Here is a 26,725-nt window from a genome sequence, read left to right as displayed (position 1 = left end):
AATATTCGGTAATATAATCCACTTTTAATTACACTGAGCAAATTTTTTTGTTGGTACTTTTCATTATTAAATGAAATAGGCTCAAGTTAATTTACAGTCAGCATTTCTCTCCCCTTGTCCACCATGTTGGATTAAAGGAACATTCTGGGTTCAGTACAAGTTAAGCACAATCGACAGCATTTGTGGCATAAAGTTAATTACCACAAAAAACGTATTTAGACTCATCCCTCGTTTATTTAAATTCTAAAATTTTCAGAACTCAAAACTTCCTCCTCACTACAAAAAGAGCATTTGTTAAAACAAAATGGCTTGTTCTCTAGTTCCTCCACATTATGATGTCACACTGGTAGAAATTTGCATCTGACTTGCCTTCACAACAGATCAATGCCTACTTTACCTTTAATAACTTCCATGGCATGAAAAGAGCAGGTCAGTCAAGAGCAGAGAGCCAATCAAAATTAGTGGGCGTTTACTGTCAAGTTTTAAAGGAGAAGCAGCACCAGAACTGAATATTTCCGACAGAGGGTCAGAACGAGGGTGGAAAATAATTATGTTTTACAAATATATGAATATTTACTAATTTTTTTATATTTTTTTTATATTTACTAATATTATAAGTGAACCTCAAGGAATCTATTAAAATAATAAATAAATTGACGAGTCTAATTTTTTTAAATAATCAACACTATGCTGCAAATGCTGTCAAATGAGCTTCATTTGTACTAAACCCGGAACATTCCTTTAATTTTTTCACTGAACTCATCGCAATGCATTCTTGGATTGCCTTCTCAGTAAAGGATACATGCAGTGCTGCCTTAGAATTTGGTCAAAACAAGGTATTTGAAGGCCCGGGTATACTTTGTTTTTCCGCATTTCAATTGGAGTGCGCCCAGTCGACCGCATTGCCTTTTGAAGTATACTCCATTGACCCGGAGTGCAGATGGACGCATTTGACGCATGTATACTACGACTGCTTTGTGGTACTCCACCTGACCTGTAGAGGACAGCACAGAGTTGTATCCTCTACAGAACTTCTGCTCTTAAGGACATAGAAGAAGGACAATAAATTGTCCATGAATTCCTACAACGAAAGACGTCTTTATACTCCTTAAGACTGGAGTTGTATAAATGGGGATATCTTCTCAACTCCTCACAAAAACACTCATCAATGTGCCTATTCATTGTTGTTACTACTACTACTTTGTTGTTTTATTGGAAGTGTCCACCCTCTTCTTCGACTATGCAATGACCCGAATGTTAATGTTGCCACCCAATGAACTCACATATTATTGCAGCCAATCACATGCACATGCGCAGAAGATGCGCATAGACAAAGACTGTCCGCATGTCGAGAAAATCTGAGCCACACCTGGACAGTCCATGCAGACTCTGCTGATGACAACATTTTGATCATACATACTGTGCATGTTCCGATCAGCAACACGGAAAATTGACGTATACTTTGGCCTTTAGGGGGCAACATGCTTAAATTTGAACAGACTTTGTGTTGAGAGAGCACCTAAGAAGCTCACAAGGTTTTGGAACCAAACAAGTGTCTAGGATGGATTTTTATCCTTGGAAAATAAATAGTACATCATCAGTTGCATTGACATAGTTGGGCAGTGTTCGCTGACCACATCTTTATCCTGGTTGCCCTACTTTCTACGGCAAGAAGTTGATTGTAACGGAATGTCTTAAAATCCAATCCAAAATCCAGTTTCGCAATACTGCATCTCTGCTATGACAATGCCAAAGCTTTTCTCCAAACTTTCAGAAATGCATTTGGAGAAGAGTAGATAATGCAAGCTTACTATGGGTTGACGTCAACCTTGAACTAGGGAACCTTGATGAGATTCTACTGTGCAGTCACGCTCTACTTGCTGTGACATTTATTCTCTCTTGCCCGCACAGAGAAGATTCTTTTAAGTGGAGCGATTACTGCTATTTTTGGACATATCACTCTCAGCCATTCAATTGGCACAATATCTCTGTCAGTTGCATATGTTTTTCTTGTAGAATTAAACCCATGCCGTTCTTCTCTTTGAAACTCTTCAAAATCGTGACTAGTTCGAAAAGAATGATTATTAAACGGGCTAATTCTGAGAAGCTGTAAAAGTTTCAGCACACATGGGTTATGAATGTTTGATGTCTTTTTCAAAAATGGAGGAGGGGAGATCTTTTATTGTATTTCATCTTGCATGCATTTGTTTGGATGGTATTAAGTCACACTTTTGCCTACACCCTACAGTCTAGATTCCATTCAGTGTTCTTCAGAAAAGTTAATGTTGTAGTCACTCTCCGTCTACATCAGCCAGATCTTTCTTACTGACTTAAGGCTGTGTGAGAAAGAGAATGAGAAAGCAGCACATCTGCATCGTATTAATGCGTATTTCCCCTGGATCAAACACAGCTGTGTGGATCACTCATAAAGCTTCCCCACTCCCTCCTTCTACATGGAGTACAACACACACACAGCAGCGAAGACCTAAGACCTGCGCACAAGGTGTATGATGCAGACAAGGCGTTACAATGAGCATGTGCAAAAAAAACTGCTGCGCTGTTTTTTATGTCTGAGAAGCGAGCTGAACTTGAGAAGTCAAAGAATACAAACCGTTTTATTATGCCTTGCTTTTGAACATCCATTAAACTCGGGGCTTCTCAGCATATCAAGTATTGCAGGAGTCTTAACCATTTTCAGGCCAAGGACCCCTTGTGGATAGAGAGACGGAGCAGGGACACCCTGTTACATATTGTATAAAACTCAGTGTTGTATTTTAAGCCTGGACTGCAATAACATTTGTGTAATACCATATTATTGTATTTTTACATAATTTGTGATGCTTACATTGCTAAGCCATTCAAATAATCATTAATTTACAGAACTTTAACTTTAGATTTGGATGAAGAGATGTTCTCTGTGTTAGAGGAACATTTAGTTTTGTCCAGAAGTCAAATACTTCATTTCCCCACAGCGACTGTCCATCTTTAATTAAGTCAGCTTTAGATACAGTAGTTTTTTTCCACAAGATGTCCTTGCTGTAAGCAGGCCAGTGTGGAGGTTTTTATACACTCTGAATACACGTCCTCCTTCGATTTCTGTACTGTATCTCGACAGATTTGCAAATTGCTCAGAAGTCACTAGGCTTTCGGTAGCATTCTAAGCAAGGTTTCCTTGGTAACAGGGCTGAACTGCAAGACTGTAGCTCATCAGAGAAAAAGCTGCAATGTTGCTCCGTCATGGCGGTGTTCTGTAAGAGAGTCCTCATGAGTCCAGAGATGGGGGTGCATTTCAGGTCTGGTAATGGCTGATGGCTTTTGCAGCTGGCTGTTCTGCCCTAATGTGTATTACCAAAAGGATTTGCAAGAAAAACAGTAACCTGCACCAAGTAGTGGGGGAAACTTTCAGTCTTAGTATAAGGACCATCCATCCATGTGTATATGCTGTGTGCACAGCTATTAAAGAAACACTGATGCGGTGTAATATCAGGGTTTACATATATGATACATTCCTGATATTCAATAGGCTATTTTGAGCAATCATCTAATCACAATTACATTATGTCCCACATATTTCTCCAGCAACTTTTAATGACCAGCTGAACTCGATTGTCATCTAAAATTAATTTTAGCGTCATAATGCAATTTACATTTTCTGAAGAATCTCAGCAAATGTGATTCGAGGTAAAGAGGGTTAGATTTAAAATATTTAAAAGTTTTAAAATGTTCAAAAGCTCATTTTCTGAAAGTGAACTCAGTATTGGACAAATAGTTCTGATAGTTTATAGTCTTGAAAAAAGTGTAGAACATTCTGAGAATGTAATTCAACTGACTTTTTCGTCTACAGAACAGGGAAAGGCTAATTTAAGTTTGTGTAAAGAAAAGGCAATTATATAGGCCTAACAATATTTTTTCATTTGGTAATTAATTTTTTTAATTCTTTTTTCGTTTGGTAATTTATTTTATTTAATACAGGGAATTTTGCCGGCATTTTTACGAAAGTAAACTAAACAATAATTTCATAGAATTGGGTTATGTTAGTGTTCTAAAAAAGCACACTGAAGCTTTTCTCCTAGTATTGTGTATTTATTTTTAATTTAAACATTTTTGCGCACAGAAATGATATGATTTTTGTATTGTGGGCTAATTGCATGACTGCCGTCTATTATTTTGAACTTTAATAAATAAACGGATGACTACCGTGATTAAATTAATCACAAAAAGTTGCCATTCATTTGTTCTTCATGCACTTGTCGATGACAGGTGCATGATACGAGATATTTGTGTTGGCACTCCTGGAAGTGTCATGACACAGATGTATTTGCAGCATCGGATCTGTGCAGGTATGCCGTTAAGACCAATCCATAACAGTGCAAGTAATGCTTCACATACAATAAATTGGCTTTCAAGGATGTATACCTTGTCGTCATGATTAACACAGGCTAATGATTAGGGTAAATTCTGTCATGTGACACTACATTTTTGCGTTAATGGCAATTTTCTCTACAAAAATTGTTTCCAAACCAGTTTTTTGGGACATTTGAAGTATCGACACAGAGTTTATGAGCTAGAGTTAAAAGGAAAAATATTATGTCGACACGTGAAATTTTAGCAATTATTTGCGTTTCCATCAGCTATATCGGTAAACTTTTTGATGCGCTCCACCTTTTGTTGCAAAAAAAAAAAAAACATTGTATGGAAACATAGTTAATGAATGAAACACAACACAGGTGTTTCGAGATGCGTTTATAAAAATTAAAGTTATTTTTAACTTTAATTGGTGTCTAAAAATGTGGCGATCCTGCTCGAGATGCTGAAAACCCTGAAATTCAGCGCAAAGGCGCCCGTCCAGCACCTGTTAACAGTATATAGGGAAACAGCACAGATGCACGGAAAAGCATGTTTGAACAACTTGATCCATACCTGAAAAATGGAACCAAACCAAACCGGAAAACCTGACGAGTTGAAGACCTCTATTGCACATGTAAAATAATCGAATAGTAATTTTGGTATTCGAATAGTGGCACGTAGAATGGTTAGCCAATTGACGACTATCTGTGCACATCCCTACTCTCAAACTATTTCTATATTTGTATATAACTAAATATTTTGCAATACAGTTTAAATATACTGTTTCTATACTTGTAATCAACAACTTTAAATCAATAGTTTTATATTTTTTATTAATAATTGTTAAATTAATTGTTATTAATTTGACTACGTCAATTGCATTACTTCATGGGATTGTAGTTCAGAAAAATGTTAAGTACATAGCCTTGTATCCTTGTCTTTGTCTAATTTTCCCTGTACCTTTTTGCTTCAAATCAAACTTCAGAGATTTCTCTTCCCTTTTAAGCACTCTTAATAACATGTAATTGCTTGCATAAGGGCCCTTTCAAGAACCCTATTTCTGCATTAAAACTGCACTCCCCAGTTGTTGAAACTACTAGGCTGTTTGTGGCACTGCAGCAACTTTCAAATGAGGCTTTCAAACGAAACACCACCCATTCTCAACGTCAGTGAGAATGCTTATGTCCTTTGATAATTAAACCAATTTCTCCTGGCAGTAATGCGCAATTCTTACAATTAAGTACTGTGGCTTTACTAGATGGTAATATTGATCTGACCACTCCAGACTACTTTGGCATAATGAAGGTAGTACTATTACATGTCTAATTCCTTACTGTTTAGTGTAAATAAGGTGGTTACCAGTATTCAATGATGTCATGGGACAAGGATCACTGAGTTTTGAAATGGGTCATACTGACTCATTGTTTAATGAATCCATAATTTTGTTTGGTTTCATGTTTTACTAGGTCACAGTAATCTTGACCTGTGTGTTTCTGTCATGAGTAAACAAGAAATGCCACACAGAGACAGAAACATCTTCTGTTAAATTTGGTTCCCATCAACTGCTTCCACAATCATGCCATGAATTGTTCTAGTTGTTGGTGGCTTTTTCTTATCACTCTTTTATATGCTTTGTTGATCAGATAAATGTTTTGGTATTAAAGGTGATCCATAAAACTCTTTAGGACAGTTGTAACATGAGGCAGGATGTATATAGTTCAGCGACATTATCTTGTTCAAACATGTGTGAGCTTCAGTTGTGCTTGACAGTTTGGCTCTTTCTGGTGACAATGTTTTTTAGCTGTAGTAGGTCTCTTGTAGGATTTCTCTGTAGTGGGTCTCATGTGAATTAGTAAATTTTTGAATCCTGTCCAAAGCCACAATCGATACCTATTAAGTGGCTTTGCAACTTCATGATTCATGTTGGGAAATTGATATTAAGATCAATATGTTCTCCGTCTCAATAGCGCTGCTAGTGACAATGTGGAAACAGTTGTGCTTAACTGGATTGTAATTTGAGATATATATATATATTATATATATATATTTTTTATCCCCTTAAACAAGAGATCATGTGGATGAATGGTTGGTTCAGTGTTGATTCAGTATTGAAACTTTCAGTAACGACATTAAAAATAACAATAACTATTACATTGTACTTTTAATAGATAATTAGTTAATGCAGATTCAAATAATTGAGCATGCCTTGAAACATGGATTTTGATTATGATTGATTAATGTATTTTCACATTATATTTGTACATGTGCTACTGATATATAAAATATTTTAAAATGTTTATTTTGAAGAATGTCCATGCTGTTATTTTTTATACAACAAAAATGAATCTTGCAAAAGTTGCGCCAGGTTTGACATCAGTGATGTCAAGCGTCAGTGTTTCTTGTATGTCAAACATGTTGCAGTTCGTATTGTTTTTAATTAACCTGCGTGGATGTTGTATTTTGGCTTTGCTATACGCAATGCATAATTTCATTTAATTTAAACTGACTGATCTCAGTTCAGGAGATTCTGGAATGCTGTCAGTAAAGGGTTAAACCTTTGAGGTATGGAGTCATGTGATCAAACAACATGGCGTCGATCACAGATGAGTTTTTCTTTGGGAGAATCAGCAACAAAACTACATCTGGTAAGGAACTTAATTAAGCTTTTATAATGAAACCTGTTTGAGTCAAAAGATTAGAGTCTCTAGTTTCATTCGATATGCCATTTTTCAAATTTGAGCGATTTATTGCGAAACCATACGCTGTTGAACACAATGACCACGTACGTGGACTGTATGCTCAGTTTCAGTTAAAATATCCTATATTCACTGTGAATTATCACATTGAGAATCAATGGATGCATCCAAAAGCTGGAAAATGTTGCTTTATATGGAGTTAAGATGAAAATCAGGTGCAAACTGTTCTGAGACCAATGCAGACAGACAGCACACTGGCGGTTAAGTCATTTACTAAATAGGGAGCAAGGGAGCATCCTATAGCTCTCCATGCTGCTAAGTGCATTCAATTCAAACTTTCTATAAAAAGTTCCGTTTCAGACTGCAGATGATGTTTGGACCACTCAACATGGGTGGCAGACATGGGACAATGGTAATCAGTACATTCAGAATTTTTCATGCAAAATTTTATTTTAACATGGTTGGCAGTGACTGGATGATGCTGTCCAGAATTATGTATGCTAATTTCTGATGTAATGTCTGTAACGTGAATAAATAACCAAAACTCCTGGAAACATAATAATCTAATTTTCCATAACTTAGTGTTATTTAAAATTTCACAACTTCGTCCCGCTGTGTCCACATATGTGGACATCAATTTTTAGGAAAACTATTTGGTATTTTTGTGCATGTTTCTTAGGGGCTACTTGTTACAAATCAAAAAGGGGAATGGAAAATGCCCGCAGCAGTCACGCTCTGGTCTCAGGAGGTTAAATCATGGTTGAATGAGATTTGAGAACTACGATGGAGAGGAATATTTCTAGAATTAAAAACAAAATCCTATCGAATGACATCAGAAGACTTGGAATATATTGCTGTCATTTTGACCACTTTTATGATACTTTTATAGTTCTTTTTTCGTCTTTATGGAGCTTGACTGTCCCAGTCCCCATTTATTGTCATTGCATTGAAAATAGCACTCAAATAGAAAAAAATTTAATATCTTCGTTGGGTTCCTTGAAGAAAGAAAATCACATGGGTTTGAGTGAGAAAATAACTTGTTTCCTAAAGTTGTAGCTAGTCTATAATAATCTGCTATTAATGCCCTTCCCTTCATGCCTTGTGGTAGTACAGAGCTGCTCAAGTTAAGAATAGGTGTGAAAGAGTCATAACTCAGGGGGCTTGATGTGTCTCCTAACACACTGAGTCAGCACTGTCGCCATGCATTAGAAGAGTTTGGGTGTATGACTCTCCTAACACATTTTAATTAATCTTTGATGAATAGCTTTTAGCAGCTTGTGTTATATGGAACAGTGAGCACCAGCTCTTTGGTGGTTTCTGCCATGCTCCGCTGCACCTCTCGTCAGAGGCTACAGCAGATGATGTTGGATGTGGCAGTGCAAAAACCCCCGGTGCTGGGAGATCGGGGCAGCAGCTCACCACTGAGGGAGAGACACAGTGAGCTGCATATATCTGTCAACATAACGGTCTACTCACCACCTCTCTGTAATGCACACTGCTGACAGTACTGTTAACTACTAAAAAGGATTAACCAGATCACCCTACTGTGCCTATACTATTAGCTCTTTAAAAAAAGCAGAAACAATTATTACCACCTTTTACATTGTTAGTAATCCTTAAAGGTGCACTCAGTAATTTATTCCTCGTTAAAAAAGTTTAACTTCTAAAGACATGAATTGTAATTTTGCAATATATGTAAGAAATCATGACCACTCACATTAAAATGCAGACTCCAGTCATTTCAGTAACCTTAAAGCTGTTTTATTCTACATGGAGAGGGTCCCCTCATGGGGGCTGCCATGTAAGAATCACATGACCAGCCGAATGCTACTCGCTTAATCTCAGTAACCGTCCTGTTGACACTTTCATTGATTAAAATAATCATAGCTGACTGTGAATACTACATTTCTACAATAGCATCTGAAACTAAAATCTACTGATTTTAAAAGATGCTGCATCCAAGCCGCTGGTATCAGTGTAAGTTCAAGATGACACAAAGACAAAAGTTACTAAGTGCACCTTTAAGATTAGTGTTGTAACGATACAGTACAGTTTAAAAAAATAGGTAATATGCTATTGAACACCACTTTAGCCTATTAAAATGTAAAATTTCAATGTAAATAATAAATTAAAATAATAGTATGTTTCTTTCGAGTGTTTCTTAATTAAAGGTGCATTAAGCGATTCCTGAGATTGTTGATATTTGAACTCAACAGCCAAACAACACACCCCTCCCTTCAGTGCTCCTTCAGAAGCTCCACCGCCACCCCCCAAATTCATGCACACGCAGTAGTGTTTTGTGGATCAGTCCAATCCACTTAGTTTATTTTCCCATTGTCAGAGCCAGAGCTGTGTACAAACACCAGATTTATTTTCAGTGCGCACACAGAACGGACAGCTAGCAGACCATGAAGAGGTATTCACAGAATTTGACAAAGTGTATTGGATATTTTAATCCAATACACTTTGTCAAATTCTGTTTGACAAAGTGCACCTTTAAATAAACATTGCTTCAAGTTTTAGTTTTTTTTTTCAAATTCCAAATTTTCTGAATTCCATGTTTTGAAGTTTGATTCAATTTAATTTAATTAAAACACTGATGAAAACTTCAGTTCAGTACAACAGCACTCTTGCTTGTGAGATATAGATTCAACATAATAATAATAATAATAATAATAAAATGCATTATACTATGATCTTTCACACTTTTGGATGTTGGTAATACAGTATGTGATTATTATAGTGTGATCATTTAATTGCACAATGCTGCAATTTAATTATATAAATATATAGTCTGCAGGCGCTGCACGCATCACAGTGAATGAGCGCTCTGTTAGTACTATAATAATCACAGAGCACGATGCTCATAAAATGTGTTTTGAGCATATGAGCGGCTTCATACATTCACTTTGCAGCGCGCAGTACATGCAGACTGTATATTTATTTAATTAAATCGCATACATTTGCATTTTTATTAATCAAACTTTTTGCGTTCTGCATAAGAAAGAATTAATTTGGGTTTGGAACGACATAAGGGTGAGTAAATTATTACAGAATTTACCTTTGAAGGTAAACTACTCGAACTTTTTGTTATTGCTACATAGTATTTTTTGTGTTTCATAGTAATTGGAGTATTTGGCCATTTTTACAGTATTGTGAAATACATTTTTCGCATTCAGGGTATTTATAGAAGGCAAACCTACTGTACTCTTCAGTAACCAAACCCCACTGATAGCTTCTGGGGCTCAATGTAAACATTCCAGTGAAGCGAGGGCTCAACTTCACCTGCTGAGCTGCACAGTCAGTTTTTCCATATGAGCCGTCTCCCCTGAGCTCATGAGCTGTGGGGATTTGAAGAATTTTGCTCCAATACGAAGGTGTCAATCAAACCAACACTCCATTACCCACAGGCTTAAATCACTTGTATTCTCATAACTCAGATGTTCTTGTTTGAACCATGTGTCCTGTTACTGCAGCAATGAAAAATTTAATGATGTGAGAAAGAGACAAACAAATGTCATTTGAGATCTTGGTTGCCTCATTTTGCGTGTCACTGCTGTTATATGCCTCAGAGAGATTTGGAAACCAGATATGTCACTTGCAGGCAATCCTAGCCCAGTTGTCGGACTTCCTGTTTTATGAAGGAGTGCGTGGGGACCTCAAGACATTATTCTCCAACCATCAAAGGGATGGGTCACTACTGTCGACTAGTTCACTAGTCATTCAACAACAGACGACAACCAAGTTGATTAGTGAGGCTGAAACGATTAGTTGACGTTATCAACAACGTGGACAATAAAAATGTGTCTACATAAATTTTCATTGTCAAATAGTCGTTTGATCTCATTTAACGTAACACGAGATCATATGAAATTTGAATGATGACGCAGGAGAGCAGCACTGCAGCTCGCGCCTGACTGAGGAGAGAAAGAAAACAGCTCACAGTTCCAGAACTTTCCAAACAGTGTAAGGTGATGTAAAAGTATAATGGAATTATACTACAAAAATACAAAATAAGTAAATACAGAAGTGTCTTCCTGACGTGAAATAAAGCGAAGCTGGGTCTGGCATTCCGCTTGAGCAAAACTTGAGCGTTTTGAGCGTCAGAGCGTCTAAAAATGAAACAGCCTGGCGTTATATGTTTAATGCATCTTTTATTAAAGTTCAAATAATAAGGAAGCAGGTTGTGTAAATAAGCTCAAACTCTGAAACTGGCATTTCTCTGTGTGGTCAGAGTGTTATGAGTTGTGTAAAAAACAGAGCACGAGAGTTTCAAACTTCTGCCGGCTGATAAACCCTCTAGCACGCTCGCTGCAGCTAGATTTTAACATGATGGCTCGCAACAAAGTGAATCATAATATATGTCACGTGTGTATCTAGAGTGAAGAAAATCCACGATACGCAGCTCAGTTAAGACGAGAGAGTTTTTTTTTGTTTTTTTTTATGAGTTAAAGATGGATCGAAGTGAACAAAAAGGTGAGAGCGTAGTCTTAGCCCAATATACAATGCAAAAAAATTGGTTATTGATTTGTCTTTTTTGGTTTGTTTTCCTATATAAATATCTAAAGCTCCTAATGTACATTTACTTTAGGAGCTATACTGCAGGAGAAAATTTTTTTAGAGAATATTGAATATATTATTTAATATACATTTCATATTTTAAAATATCAAAAAATCCTTAAAACAATATACATTTACCTGAGAAGCAACATTTAGACTTGCTTACAAAGAATATATATTGAATACAAGTATATTTTGTCTTTACTGCACTGGCAGAAATATGAACAAGTGAAAAAAAATACACTTTTACATATACAAAATACTCTTATACTCCAGATACATTCTCTGAAAGCAAGCCTGAATATTGTATATGTTTCTATCATATCTTATATGATTTTAAGATCATTTTAAATGGAAAACAAGACAAAAACTCTTGATTACAATAGGAAATTTTGCAGTTAATTTTTTTAATAAATTAAATGTAATAAAAATCTAAGTATTTTTTCCTTGTAATTCAGTGAATGTCATTTAGAGGTATTTTTAAAAGATGATTTTGTCCTTATTATTGTTAGTAAGCACCTTTAATACAAGTCGAGGCACAAGATGAGTAGTCTGTTACGAGCTAATTATTAATTATTGCAATAATCGAAGAATAGTCAAATAATCGTTCTAATAATCGTTAAATTAGTTGATTTTCAAAATAATCATTAGTTGCAGCCCTAGTGAGGTCAACTTTTATTTTTTGGTATTTCAGCATTGGTGCTTTCATTAGTACTGCCAGCATGCTGTGCTTTAGCTGTTAAAAGTAATTGTTCACCCTCATACCATCCCAGATGTGTATGACTTTCTTTCTTCAGCAGAACACAAATGAAGATTTTTAGAAGAATATCTCAGCTCCTTAGGTCCATACAATGCAAGTGAATGGGTGGCAAAAATTTGAAGCTCCAAAAACCACATAAAGGCAGCATAAAAGTTATCCATATGACTCCAGTGGTTTAATCCATGTCTTCAGAAGTGATATGATAAGTGTGGGTGAGAAAAAGATGAATATAGTAATTTTTACTATAAATTCTCCTCCCTGCTCAGTCAATCTCCACTTTAACTTTAACATTCTTCTTCTTGTTTTTTTTTTTGTTTTTTTGGTGATTCACATTCTTCATGCATATCACCCTCTACTGGGCAGAGAGAAGAATTTCTAGCAAACAAAGTACTTAAATATTGATCTATTTCTCCCCCACATCTATTATATAATTTCTTAAGATATGGATTAAACCACTGGATTTGTATGGATTACTTTTATATAGCCTTTATGTGCTTTTTGGAGCATAAAAATGTTGGCACCCATTCACTTGCATTGTGAGGACCTACAGAGCTGAGATATTCTTCTAAAAATTGTCATTTGTTCTGCAGAAGAAAGAAAGTTATACACATCTGGCATGGCATGAGGGTGAGTAAATGATGAGAGAATTTAAATTTTTCGGTGAACTATTCCTTTAATAAAAAAATAAAAAAAATGAAAAATCTACATGACTTGCATCAACATTGGTGAACACATTGAACTTTATGGAGTGAAATGTCAGCTTCAGCATAACCCCCACACCACATTGCGCTTCCAAGGGTTGTAATGTGCCTCTCAAAGTTCAAACAATTTAAACTTTAACCCCTTTGCCGCTGACCTTTCGAAGCGGCAGCCAGTGACTCCAGGACAGTTCGGATGATGTATCATTACGTGGGCAGTGCCAGCGCTAAAATCAAAACAAGACGTTCTTTGCAGCTCTTTTCATATGTAGATCAATATGAATGGTATCTTATAAAACAGCTAATAAATGCGCTTGGGACCCCTGCATTCTGCTCTATTCCATTTCGCTCTGTTTAGGTGTTTTTTTTTTGTTGTTTTTTTTTTTTTGGGGATTTTTCCCCTTTTTCCTCCCAATTTGGAATGCCCAATTCCCAATGCGCTCTAAGTCCTCATGGTCGCATAGTGATTCGCCTCAGTCCGGGTGGCGGAGGACGAATCCCAGTTGCCTCCGCGTCTGAGACAGTCAACCCGCGCATCTTATCACGTGGCTTGTTGAGCGCGTTGCCACGGAGACATAGTGCGTGTGGAGGCTTCACGCCATCCACCGCGGCAACCACGCTCAATTCACCATGCGCCCCACTGAGAACAAACCACATTACAGCGACCACGAGGAGGTTACCCCATGTGACTCTACCCTCCCTAGCAACTGGGCCAATTTGGTTGCTTAGGAGACCTGGCTGGAGTCACTCAGCACGCCCTGGGATTCAAACTAGCGAACTCCAGGGGTTGTTTAGGTGTTTTTAATTGCAAGAACACATCTCATGTAAATGTCTTCTAAGAAACACGTCTGACCGTGGTCAGGTAAACTAAATACCAGCCTAATTATACATGACTTCTTTAAGACCAATAATTCGACCCACTGAATTGTTGATTTAGAAAATATGCTGTTTTGCATATCCATAAACCATGTTAATATGACTGAAAAACACACTTTCTTTCCTCTTGGAGTCCTCTTTTTAAAGAAGGAATAAAATTTTGTGAGTGAGGGAAACAGTCTTGGACGAGTGATAGATTGTTTCAAAATGGAACCCTGTCACATGGGAAACATGCGTGCCTTTCGTGTTGCAAATAAATTCCACTCAGGCTCTCAACCACAAGCTTGGCTAGCCAACTCAACCCAAAAGAACCCCATCCGAGCGCCAATCCCTCTACACCCACCCGCTGAACCCCACCTCTTGACTCACTAGTGATACTAGATCTCTTTAACCGGCGCCCAGAGACTCCTCTCGGTAATTTGGGTCTGAAGTCTTGCGTAACAGTCATATCCCAAGGCCGAGACGGCTTACGGACAGTACTCTATGCTCCTTACTAATGCTGGCCAATATAGTGAATATTAACAAATCACAATGTATTCATGATTATTTTGCTGACAGTATAAAATTAAGGTTCAATGATTTGTTTGCATCATCACAAAAATGTTCACAGTAGTCTTTCCATGCATAAAATCTTTTTTAGTAAAAAATATGTCGGTAAACATTGTATTTTAATTAATGTTGGGATCGATGCCTTTTTCACTCATCGATCATCAGAAGATTTTCCTGATGATTATTGATATATAGTATATTGCCATTTTTGTCAGAAATAAAAGGGCTTCTTGTTGCACAATAGTCTTAGTCTTTTAAACACAATTCTCAACTCAACTTTGGTAAAGTGTGAGCGGCAGGGTAAATTAAAGGGGGTCGCGCACAGGACGTGTGGATGTGTCTGGCGGGTGACATGGAGCATTCTAAAATCAGAAACAATAATATTCTACAGAGGTACGCACACACCACCAACGTTCTAAATTTGACCCAAATCATTATCAAAGGACAAAGATTATTTACTCTATCCATCCCTGGATGATACTGTATATTGTGTATGTGTATCTTTCATATAGCCTTAAGTATAGGCCATACACAATGTATTTTTAGTTACAAATATGTCTTTTTGTGGTTTGACAGCTTGAAAGAAAAACTTATTCAAGGCTATACAGAGAAATTGCATAATAAAAGTCGCCATTTCTAATAGTTCAGTTTGCAGTTACACTGGTTTCATTCACTAACCTGCAATCTCATCAACGTCACTTTGTTCATTCTTGAAGTACAAGAGTCTTCATAACTTTGGACCTTTGCGCCGCATCAGCTCATCCTGTGTGTGTGTGTATGTGTGATACTTGTGCCTTACCTGACCGCAATGGGCATTAGTATATGTTATATCACCCTCTTGTGGTCTCCCAACGCTATTACACTAGACTGTTAAACAAAAGGTCAACAGAGTGAATTGGAAAGCATGCAAATTAGGTTTCTAATTTAAATATCAGCTAATTTTAATATATGGATGCCTCATAAATATACAGATAAAATAACGTGCCGATCAACAATGGCTATATCGATTATAGATTTTATGACATCCCTTATGTATTGTTACTAGGACTGTGTATTAAGACAGATTTCCTGATTAGATTCTGATTCACAAGCTCTTTAATCAATTTGATTCTGATTTCAGCATGATTAGATTCTGATTCATTTGGGTATATTTCAGTTATAATGTCCATTTTGGTTACATATGAAATAAATTCTCTCTCAATTAATACTGTTAATTATACAAGGGACCTTCTAACTTGGTACATTACAAAAAAAAAATGTTTTTACATGTTACAATGCAACATTTACAAATGTTATTTTATCATTAGCATTTGATCATTTTGTTAACATTTTAGCTTTTTAAAAATTCCATGCATTCCATGCAGGTGAAATCTGAAAATTTACCACAGACATTTTTAGTCGTATAGCGAGTGAAATTTGGTCACAAATGCAATGTGATTTACTCTTATCGAAGAGACAGAGTAAAAAATCGATCTTTGCATTTTATTTATCAATATCAGGATTGTTCAAATGAAGATCACAATAAATCAGAAAATCAATATTTTTAACTAGCCCTAATTGTTATATTGGTGCATATATAAATACAACTTAAATACTCATATTTCTTTGCATTTATTTAATTAAAAACATACCTAGATTAATTTTAACTGAAGTTTTAGTGTGTTTTCTTCTTGCATTAAACATTTTGAATCTACTTTGCAGCAATGGCTTTTTGGCCAAAATGATGGTTTCTTTGACTGGAAAATAAAACGCTCTCTTAAGTTATTTTGGAGAAGAGACATAAATATTGAGATACTTCATCAAAAGGCTGACAAATGTTGAGGACAGCCTACTCCTGACCAACTGGAAATGGGGCAGGAGGAGGTCATTTATAAGAGAGACTTTTGTACGGCTCTAATAACTCACTTCACAGTGGCAGCCCCTCTACTGGAATGTCAAGAAAGAGACAGTGCTTCAGGTTTCTCACAGTCTAGACCTATAACATCGGGAAGTGTTTTGAAATAGTGGGTTCACCGCTAAGTTGATTGGCTCCTCCTTGGGTCACCACTTCGTTCCTTTGCACACACACCGATACACATTCAACGCATACACCCCAAACACTTGCACGCTTCTCAGCAAGTTCCACATTCCCAGTTTCGTAAGCTTATAAGGCTAGGAAATGAGATCAGCTGGATAGGTCTTAATTGGAGATTGTTGGTACTGTCCTCCCTGCCCCCTTTGGTTGAACTTAAATGCTTTCTGGAGCAGACATGATGGCTGGTTCTCTAAACAACATTCCGTCTGTCTCTCTTGGCTTTTTATTATTTCTTTCTCTCCTGATCTTTCACTCTTTCTTTTGTCCCTGCCTCTGATGCCTGGATCGGTCCTGTGAATTTTGTGAAGTCAGACACCCTGGGAATTGACACACAATATCCTCCAAGCAGCGCAAGAGAGTGTTTCACATAAGAGGAGTCTGTTATCTGCACAGTGTCTCTATAGCCTGCATGCAAAGCTTTTCATTTGGCCATTCCTGCTGCCTAGAGACATAAAAAAACTTGACAAGGAAACTCGTATATGACAATTCTGTCATTATTTACTCACCCTTATGTTGTTCCAAACCTGTGTACTGTTGTTGTTTTTCTGTGGAACACCAAATAAATTTTTTTTTTTTTTAAAGGGATAGTTCACCCAAAAATGAAAATTCTCTCATCATTTACTCACCTTCATGCCATCCCAGATGTGACTGACTTTCTATCTTCTGCTGAACACAAAGATTTTTAAAATAATATCTCCACTCTGTAGCGCTACAATGCACGTCAATTGTGACCAGAACTTTGAAGCTCCAAAAATCACAAAGTCAGCATAAAAGTAATCCATATGACTCCAGTGGTTAAATCCATATCTTCAGAAGCTATATGATAGTTGTGGGTAAGACAAAGATCAATATTTAAGTCCTTTTTTACTTTAAATCTCCACTTTCACTTCTACATTCTTCTTCTTTTGTTTTTGGCAATTCAAATTCTTTGTGCATATCGCCACCTACTGGACAGGGAGGAGAATTTATAGTAAAAAAAAATTTTTTCAAAAGACTTACATATTGATCTGTTTCTCACCCACACCTATCATATAGCTTTTAAAAACATGGATTAATCAACTGGAGTCTTATGGATTACCTTTGTGGTGCCATTATGTGCTTTTTGGACCTTCAAAGTTCTGGCCACCATTCACTTGCATTGTGGAGCTACAGAGCTGAGATATTCTTATAAAATTCTTCGATTTTGTTCTGCAGAAGAAAGAAAGTTATACACAGATGGCATGATGGTGAGTAAATGATGAGAGAATTTTCATTTTTGGGTGAACTATCCCTTTCAAAATTCTTAGCAGCTCTTGCTATACAACAGCAGTTCAAAGTGTCCATTAACTGTCAGGCTCCAAAAACGACAAAAATCCCACCATAGTAGTCCATATGACTCACTCACTATTCAGAGTCTTCTGAAGCAATACGATAGCTCCCCCAAAGGCTGCATCTAGTTTGCGTTTGCATCCAAAATTAAAAAATGGCGTGTCATGTTTGGTTACTTCACACACAAGAGCCACAATGGGCTACTTTTATAGTCTTCTTTTTTAGCTTGACAACCCTTCGTCACTATGAGCTGCTATTTTATGGCAAAAGGTGTGTAACAATTCTTCAAAAATATCTGCTTTTGTGTTCCATGGGAAATGACAATATACAGGTTTAAAACAACATGAGGGTGAGTAAATTTTGACAGAATTTTAATATTTGGGTGAACTGCTGGATTCCTTTTTAGGTAGAAAAAGAAAGACAGAGGTGTTCTTGGAAAAGAGGAAGGATTTGAGAAATTGTATAACAAATAGGAAGTGTGCCCTTTTAAATAATTTGGAAAAACTGTACTGAGGAAAATTAGCTGTGTTGTAGTTCCTATGTTTGCACAGTGTAACAGCCTCTAAAATGAGCTCTCTGTTTTTCCAGGTCTTTAAAGGTGAATTTCAGCTACCTGATTTTCTTAAAGAACAGACACAGGTATGGTAGATATTCTGCCTGTTCTTAAGCTCTCTTCATAAATAGCCTTTTTTGCATTGCTTTCTATCAGTATATCCAGTAAATAAAATGATGGTCATTGGAGATCTTAAATTTCCATCTGCTTCTAGCCCCTCACTTAAATGTTTTGTCATAATTGCAAGTTATTAATCTGCCCTGCAGTCTCGTCCTCTGGTCTCATGTGTTTATTTTTTTGGGAAGGCATCCATCCGTGCACATTAGCGGTTAGATCTCTGGCCTCATTGCAAACACTCTGTTTCACAGTTGAAGTCAGTCTTGTACAGTTAGAAGGTTTAGACTGCTCCCTCTTTAACAGACTCTTTAAATTTTTTTTTATTTTTTATCTAATTTTATAACAAATCATGGCTTTTTTGTAATATTTCCTAACAATATCTTTGAGCACATATTTTACAGGAAATAACCTTGTTGGTTTTTCATTCATTGCAAATTTTTCACACTCAAATTTAAAAGCTCACTATTCACACATACTAATTGCAAAAAACTGGTCTAATTTTTCGGGGATCCACCCCCCCATTCCATCACAATACACAGATCTGAATTATAGGTGGCGCTCTGATGCATTTTAGCCCTCAAAAATGTGCTCGTCCATAGACATTCAGTCTAATTTTCAGTTCAAGCACTACCCTTGATGTTTCACTGAATATTTTGGGCTCTGAGTGGACTAGAAGCTCAATCTAGGTGTCATTAGAAAGCTGAGATACTCCCCTTAGCGATGATCTAAAACATTTTATCATCAATAGTTGATAATATATTTTCTGGTGATTTGATTTGCATTCTTTTTCTTCTGGATGGCATATTTTGTTCTGGACATCTAAGATATAACATTGGATTATTCAGCTAAGCATGCTAACAGACAAGTAAACAATGGCTCATTTTTTAGAGAACTTCTTAAGGTAAAAGCAGATATAAAGTTGTTAGCTATTTGGGGCTTACAGCAGAAGTTATCGTGCATAAGAGACGTTTGTATTTGATGACTTACAGAAATCATATATCACTTTGTGCTTCTTTTGAAATTCTTTCAAACTGTGGTATTAGGCCAACAAAATAAACTGTACAGTCACATTCCTGAGAGTGAGAGCTTTCATTTGATATGACTTTTCCATTTATGTGCTATGTGAAGGACTTTTATTTTTATATAAATATTTCTACCCCATTACCTCTAGGGGGCGTTTATTTGCAACGCAAATGATTTGAGGCATTATTTTGTTATTTTAAGTAACATAAATGCAGGAGTGATGGTTAACGCTGAAAAGTTCAGATTCTAAGCTTTTAAATGAAACCTCATATGCCTGACTTAAACGTTTTAAGTGTAAAGGAATTCCGCGATATAGCGCCATATAAGTTTGAAAACAATGGAGTTAATTGTGATTCAAAACTGGTGTGACTAATGAATCGCTCTGAGTAAACATGTAGAGTTTCTCTCTTAACAGCTCTTATATTCTGTGTCTCATCAAAACTTCCCTTTGTTTGTGTGAGCTGCTCTACCCCCCCCCCCCTGCCAATTCCATGGGAAATCCAAACTTTATGGTAACTTCACTGAAGAAATCCTCAAAACAATACAAATACATGGGAAACTGTATTAATTCCAGCATTTCAATGCAATCAACTGTACAGTATTTTGTCCAAACATAGAGAAAATGACCTCCTATTTGAGAATGAAATGATTTCTTGGATGTGTAACAAATGTTTCTCTTCTAAACAGATTCAGAAGTCCCCAGAAAAGTCAAACCCAAGTTAGGAGGAGAAGAGGACTTTACCCATAGAAGTGAGTTGCTATTATGTTACAAAATATGTTTTGTACTTTATTTTTTTTTATTTTATTTTTTTTTTACAATTTCATATAAGGTTACGGCTGAACTTTCATGAAATCATATTTTGCCACCTCAGGCCCAAAGTTTGAATGTTACGGTTTGAGGAACAGTGCACAAATCAAATAACGACCTTAGCTAGCAAATATCATTGCACACCACATTATTTAGTCAAAATTCTTGTGCTTTGTGTCAAGAAAAATATTTCTGGGGGGTTAAAAAATGGCAGTGACACCATAATGAAATACTGATAATGTAAATTTAAATAGACAGTGAATGCATATTTTATTTACAATAAAAGTTCAAAATTAGGCGGAGTTCAGAACTTAAGTAGATTTATGTAGGATTTGTTTTACCCTTTAAAATGTGTAATGAATGGGGAAAAACTAACCTTTAAAATAAAAATGTATCTCTTATTTTGAAAGTTATTTCGCATTATACTCGCATCTAGACTACTGAATTTGAATACATTCTCCCTTGTCATTAGTTCGTAACAGTGACGTAGCACAGTGGTTCTCAACCTTTTTGACTCCAAGGCCCCCCACTGTCCAAGACAATATTTGAAGGCCCCCTTGCCCGAAACTAGACGTGTGTGATTAAAATAATTAATCATGGATCATTTTTGATTCTAGAAGTTTCAGAAAGAGTCTGTTTATAATTTGTTGTCATACATCTTAAAATATTTTTTAGCACTTTAATTAAGTTGAATTAGTTAAATTGTTTTATGTTATCCCCTTTTCTCATGCCCCTTTTGGCATGCCCAATTCCCACTGCTTACTAGGTCCTCGTGGTGGCGCGATTACTCACCTTAATCCGTGTGGCGGAGGACCAGTCTCAGTTGCCTCCGTTTCTGAGACAGTCAATCTGCGCATCTTATCATGTGGCTCGTTGTGCATGACACCGCCGAGACTCGCAGCATGTGGAGGCTCATGCTACTCTCTGCGATCCACGCACAAATTACCACATGTCCCATTGAGAGCGAGAACCACTAATCGCGAACACGAGGAGGTTACCCCATGTGACTCTACCCTCCCTAGCAACCGGGCCAATTTGTTTGCTTAGGAGACCTGGCTGAAGTCACACAGCACACCCTGGATTCGAACTCGTGACTCCAGGGGTGGTAGTCAGCGTCAATACTCACTGAGCTACCCAGGACCCCCAGTTCAATATTTCTTATTTTAAATCAATTTAAAGTCAACTTGAGGCCCCCTTGGAAGTGTGCTTAGGCCCCTTAGTGGGTCCCGGCCCCCTGGTTGAGAACCACTGACGTAGCACACTAGCCTCTAATTATAGGTTTGCTGATCTCACAGGTGGGCTCTTACTCAGCTGCTGCACTTTTCCTGTGTTTCAGGGTTGAGTAGAAGCAGATGCCGTGAGACCATGATGGACTTACGTCAACCCCGCTATGCTGGGACCTCCATGCATGGAAACACTTACAAACACACACAGGCCTTTGGGTCCGGACCACTCTCTGTAGGACAGTTTGGCCTTTGATGTTGTACTGTAACAATTGTGGCCTAAGAATGTCATTGCTGTTCTTAGTATTTTTGTCTTTTTCATTTCTATTTTTCCACTCTGCTCTTTTGATTTCCTGGCTTTATAAACCTGTGATTCTGTTATAAGAAAATACAGTGGACTAATTGAGTATTTATGGAGGAAAGTTAGCTTTATAATACAAAACGCAATCTCTATTTTAATGTTTGTTTTTTTAATGCCTTTGTAATGTGCAATTTCTTGAGTACTGAATGATGTGCAAGATCTTGAGCTATTGAGAGTTTGTAGAAAAAGAGCTGCATTTATGTTCTCTGCATTCACAACGGAGTGACCTTATGTACAATGAGAGTTGTAATAAATGAGCTGTCAGTGTTCTAATGCAAGAGCTCATTGACATTTCTCCATTGGCACAGATGCTGTGTGTGGATTTATTTTGTTGTTTTTACAATTGTTACTTTTCTACTTGAGTGTAAATCATAATTATGTATGATTTTATTTCTTTCAATGAAGGTTGACAGCCACTGTGCTGACATTAGTCCGATTTTTACATTCGGTGTAGGAGACAAGGCATTGTTTAAAGGTGATGTGTGCTAAAATACTTTCTCCTAGTTTAGTTTAATATTTAGACTCAACTATAAGTCAGCCATTTTGTAGGTTGATTTCTCCCCAAATCTGTAAAAAATCTGTACAAAATGTCTCTGTGGCACTATAAAAATATTGTTCTGTTTGTTTGAGTGTCCCGACGGTCCACCTTAGCAACATTAATCAATGATGTGTGTTTGGGGAGGGACTATCTGTTTGATCAACGGTAGACAGGGAGGAATGTTTATTTTTGCAATTCCATTTGGCACTTCCGCCAAAATTCAAATGACCAAAAAAAAAAAAAAGGTGCATAGTTAAGATAGTTGAAGCTTATTTGAATCTTTTCAGCCTCTGTCTATTAGTGGCTTAGTCAGAAACAAGGCTCTGGGTGTGCCAAGGTAAAACTGGGTGTGCAAGAACTAAAGCACAATAAAGTGACATAATAAAGTGAATGTTAACCACTATTTTGCTATAATTATTGTATTGACCTGTGTTATGTTTTAATGACTTAACAATTTAATGACACTTTTATAAATGGATTAGGTGTGCCTGTTAATGTATCAAGATAATAGGCTTAATAATTAGTCACAAAATTCAAATGAATTTTTTGGAATGATAGATAATTATTGTCCAAACGATGACAAAAATACACCAGGTTTTAGTTTACATTCATCGGTTCAAAAAGATAACTGTGGATAAGAAATAAGTAATGCATTGTGTTACAGATGATTGCACAACTGTAAGAAAATTCAAAATCTGAACTTTCTTTGCATTCATGGAGTACATGGAGGTTTGGTTCATAATAAAAACAGAAAAATACTACTACTGTTAAATGAATTATTAAGCCAACATGAATAAAGGATAATATCATGTCTGACATGATGCAAACACACATTAAAGTGATGGTATACCCAAATATGAAAATTCTCTCATCATACAATGCAAGTAAATGGTGGCCAGAACTTTGAAGGTCCAAACAGCACATAAAAGCAGCATAGAAGTAATCCAAATGACTCCAGTGGTTAAATACATATCTTCACAACTGATATGATAGTTGTGGGTGAGAAACAGATCAATAATTCAGTCCTTTTTGACTATAAATCTCCACTTTCACATTCTTCTTTTTTTATTTTATTTTTTGGTGATTTGCATTCTTTGTGCATATCGCCACCTAATTGGCAGGGAGAATTAGTAAAAAATGTTTTACTAAATTAGTAAAAAAAAATGAGAAAAATAGTAAAAAAAAAAAGGACTTAAATATTGATCTGTTTCTCACCCACACTTATATCACTTCTGAAGACATTGATGTAACCACTGGAGTCACGTGGATTACTTTTATGCTGACTTTATCTGCTTTTTGGATCTTTAAAGTTCTGGCCAACATTCACTTGCATTGTATGGACCTACAGAGCTAAAAATCTTCGTGTGTGTTCAGCAGAAGAAAGAAAGTCATACACATCTGGGATGGCATGAGGGTGAGTAAATGATGAGAGAATTTTCATTTTGGGGTGAACTATCCCTTTAAGGATACCGCTGATTATGTGTAACAGATTTGCGAACATTTACTGAACAAATAATTAAAATATAAATAAAATCTGTCATCTACACAGGCAGATAAGTGTGATCTTTAAACCAAACAGGGTCACAGAACTAAGGACATATAAACTAAAGTAAATGCCCGGTACAGTATAGCTTAACTTTTCAAGTGTATTCTCCACATATTCCACAATAAGCACAATATATCGTGATTGGAGAAGAAAAGAACAACAATGAACTTATTTTGTGGACGCGCGCAATGAGGCAGAAATCTGGTGGCACAAACAATTGATTACTAAAATCCGTTATCATTGTATCAAAGTTTTAACAGAATATTGATGCATTTTACACCCCAACATATTATAATTAACTGTAAAAAAAAAAAAAAATGTAATTTTATTTGGGAGTTCAAGCTTACGTTTTAGTTGACATTTGCAAACCTGTGTACGCCGGTGCTGTCCATGCATATCGACTGACGCTTTCTTCCTGACCAGACTTCTGTGCGTTGCTCTATTCGCATAACTCTGGCGCCGACCAGTGGTCACTTTCAGACACTGCACACCTTGCATGGCAGTTTCTTTTCAAGTATGACATCAAATTCTTTGGAATAGTTCACCAAGAAATACAATTAAACTCATTTACTCAACCTCATTTATATATATATATATATATATATATATATATATATATATATATATATATATATATATATATAGTTTTTAAATGTGTATTACTTTATTCTTTCACAACAGGCAGCTTTTTCCCACACAACAGAAGACTTTAGAGACCAGAGGTCGACAAGCTCCCAAAAGGATAAAAAAAAAGCACCATAAAAGTAGTTCATATGACGTGTGCACTATATTTATAGGCAAGGTTGGGAGGGTTACTTTTGAAACATATTCCACTACAGATTACAGAATACATGCTGTAAAATGTAATTTGTAACATATTCCGTTAGATTACTCAAGATCAGTAACATATTCTAAATACTTTGGATTACTTCTTCAGCACTGGTAGATTTTTTCACTTGTTTTGACTATAAAAACTCTGCCAGTGCAGTAAGACAAAATACACATGTTAAAAATACATTCTCTGAAAAACCTAAATATCTTATGCAGTGTTGTTTCTATAACAAGATCAATCTAACTGATCCTGTTTTAAGGATTTTTAGATATTTTTACAGGAAAACAATAAAAAAATTATTATCAAGAATACAATGTTTGCCCTAATATCAAAGGTCTTACTAGAAAAAAAGAAATTATGATCCAACATGAATTTTCTTGATAAACAATATGATCGTGTCTGGTAACGTGCATGTAAAATGGCTAGAAATAGCATTTTAGCTTAGCGTAAAGCTGACAATTTACACAAGGTTTATTTCTATTTCTTCTGCTCCAAACTTACTTCAAACGTACTTCTCTGTCTGCTCATATGAATGTAACACATCATAAGAAAGTGTTTCACCGCTGTTCAAATGCACTTTGGATCGCATCATTTATATGTATAAATGTTTTTCATCTGAAAGGACTAAATATTAAATGAAACAAATGACAATAAAATGCAAAGTAATCTCTTCAGTAATCAAAATACATTTTGAATGTAACTGTATTGTAATTACCAATGATTTAAATTGTAACTGTAGTGGAATACAGTTACTTATATTTTGTATTTTAAATACGTAATCCTGTTACATGTATTCCGTTACTCCACAACCCTGTTTAAAGCCATATAATAGTTTTGTGTGAGGAACAAACCAAAATCTAAGTTGTTTTATTCACTGAAAACCTGCCCTCCACCATAGCTCTCAAATCCAATTTGTACTTGCACATTTTAAATCTTGGCGTGTGAAGATGTGTTTAAAAGTATTCTCGCATGTTCACAGTATGTCAAGGTTGAATATGTGAAAGTGTGAATGAGATTTGAGAGCTACGGCATTGGGCAAGATTTCCTTACAAAAAATCGTATGGCCTCAAAAGACTTGGAATTTGGCACACAAATCTTATGCACTACTTTTATGGTCCTTCTTAGACCTTGACTGGTATATATTATTTTGCATCCCACAGAAGAAAGCATGTCATGCAGGTTTGGAATGACATGAGAGTGAGTTTTTATTTTTGTCATCAGCTATCCCTTAAAGGAATATTCCAGGTTCAATACAAGTTAAGCTGAATCGACAGCATTTGTGGCATAATATTGATTACCTCAAAAATACATTTTGACTCATACCTCCTTTTCTTCCTTTCCTTTTTTTTTCTTTTTTTTTTTTTTTTTTGTGATTTTCTCCCCAATTTGTAATGCCCAGTTCCCAATGCGCTCTAAGTCCTCGTGGTGGCGTAGTGACTCAATCCGAGTGGTGGAGGACGAATCTCAGTTGCCTCTGCATCTGAGACCGTTAATCCATGCATCTTATCACATGGCTTGTTAAGCACGTTACAGCAGAGACATAGCACGTGTGGAGGCTTCATGCTATTCTTTGTGACATCCGCACACAACTCACCACGCGCCCCACCAAGAGCGAGAACCACATTATAGCGACCACGAGGAGGTTACCCCATCTGACTCTACCCACCCTAGCAACCGGGCCAATTTGGTTGCTTAGGAGACCTGGCTGGAGTCACTCAGCACACCCTGGATTAGAGCTCACGACTCCAGGTGTGTTAGTCAGCGTCTTTACTCACTGAGCTACCCAGGCCCCCCATACCTCCTTTTCGTAAAAAAAAATAATCAAAAATCGAGGTTCCAGTGATCACTTAAAATGG

At 36.4% G+C, this 26,725-nt stretch overlaps 1 protein-coding gene across 2 annotated transcripts in view; it reads left to right on the top strand.

The window, feature by feature from the left end:
• LOC127422572 (protein-tyrosine sulfotransferase 1-like) overlaps window positions 1-22,894 on the top strand; it is a 63,758-nt gene extending 40,864 nt beyond the window's left edge. The window contains exons 4-6 of one of the 2 annotated variants that reach the window (XM_051666210.1): window positions 18,457-18,507; window positions 20,249-20,311; window positions 21,706-22,894. In XM_051666210.1, coding sequence (XP_051522170.1) covers window positions 18,457-18,507; window positions 20,249-20,284 — 87 coding nt within the window. In that variant the 3' untranslated portion in view covers window positions 20,285-20,311; window positions 21,706-22,894. The remainder of the gene's footprint in view (window positions 1-18,456; window positions 18,508-20,248; window positions 20,312-21,705) is intronic. The other variant, XM_051666211.1, reaches the window with a different exon arrangement.
• Window positions 22,895-26,725: the final 3,831 nt, after the last annotated feature.

The sequence above is a fragment of the Myxocyprinus asiaticus genome, chromosome 31, assembly GCF_019703515.2.
Source record: "Myxocyprinus asiaticus isolate MX2 ecotype Aquarium Trade chromosome 31, UBuf_Myxa_2, whole genome shotgun sequence".
NCBI classification, from domain to species: domain Eukaryota; kingdom Metazoa; phylum Chordata; class Actinopteri; order Cypriniformes; family Catostomidae; genus Myxocyprinus; species Myxocyprinus asiaticus.
Note: the sequence above shows the minus strand (reverse complement) of the source record. Positions and strands in the feature narration are given on the sequence as shown.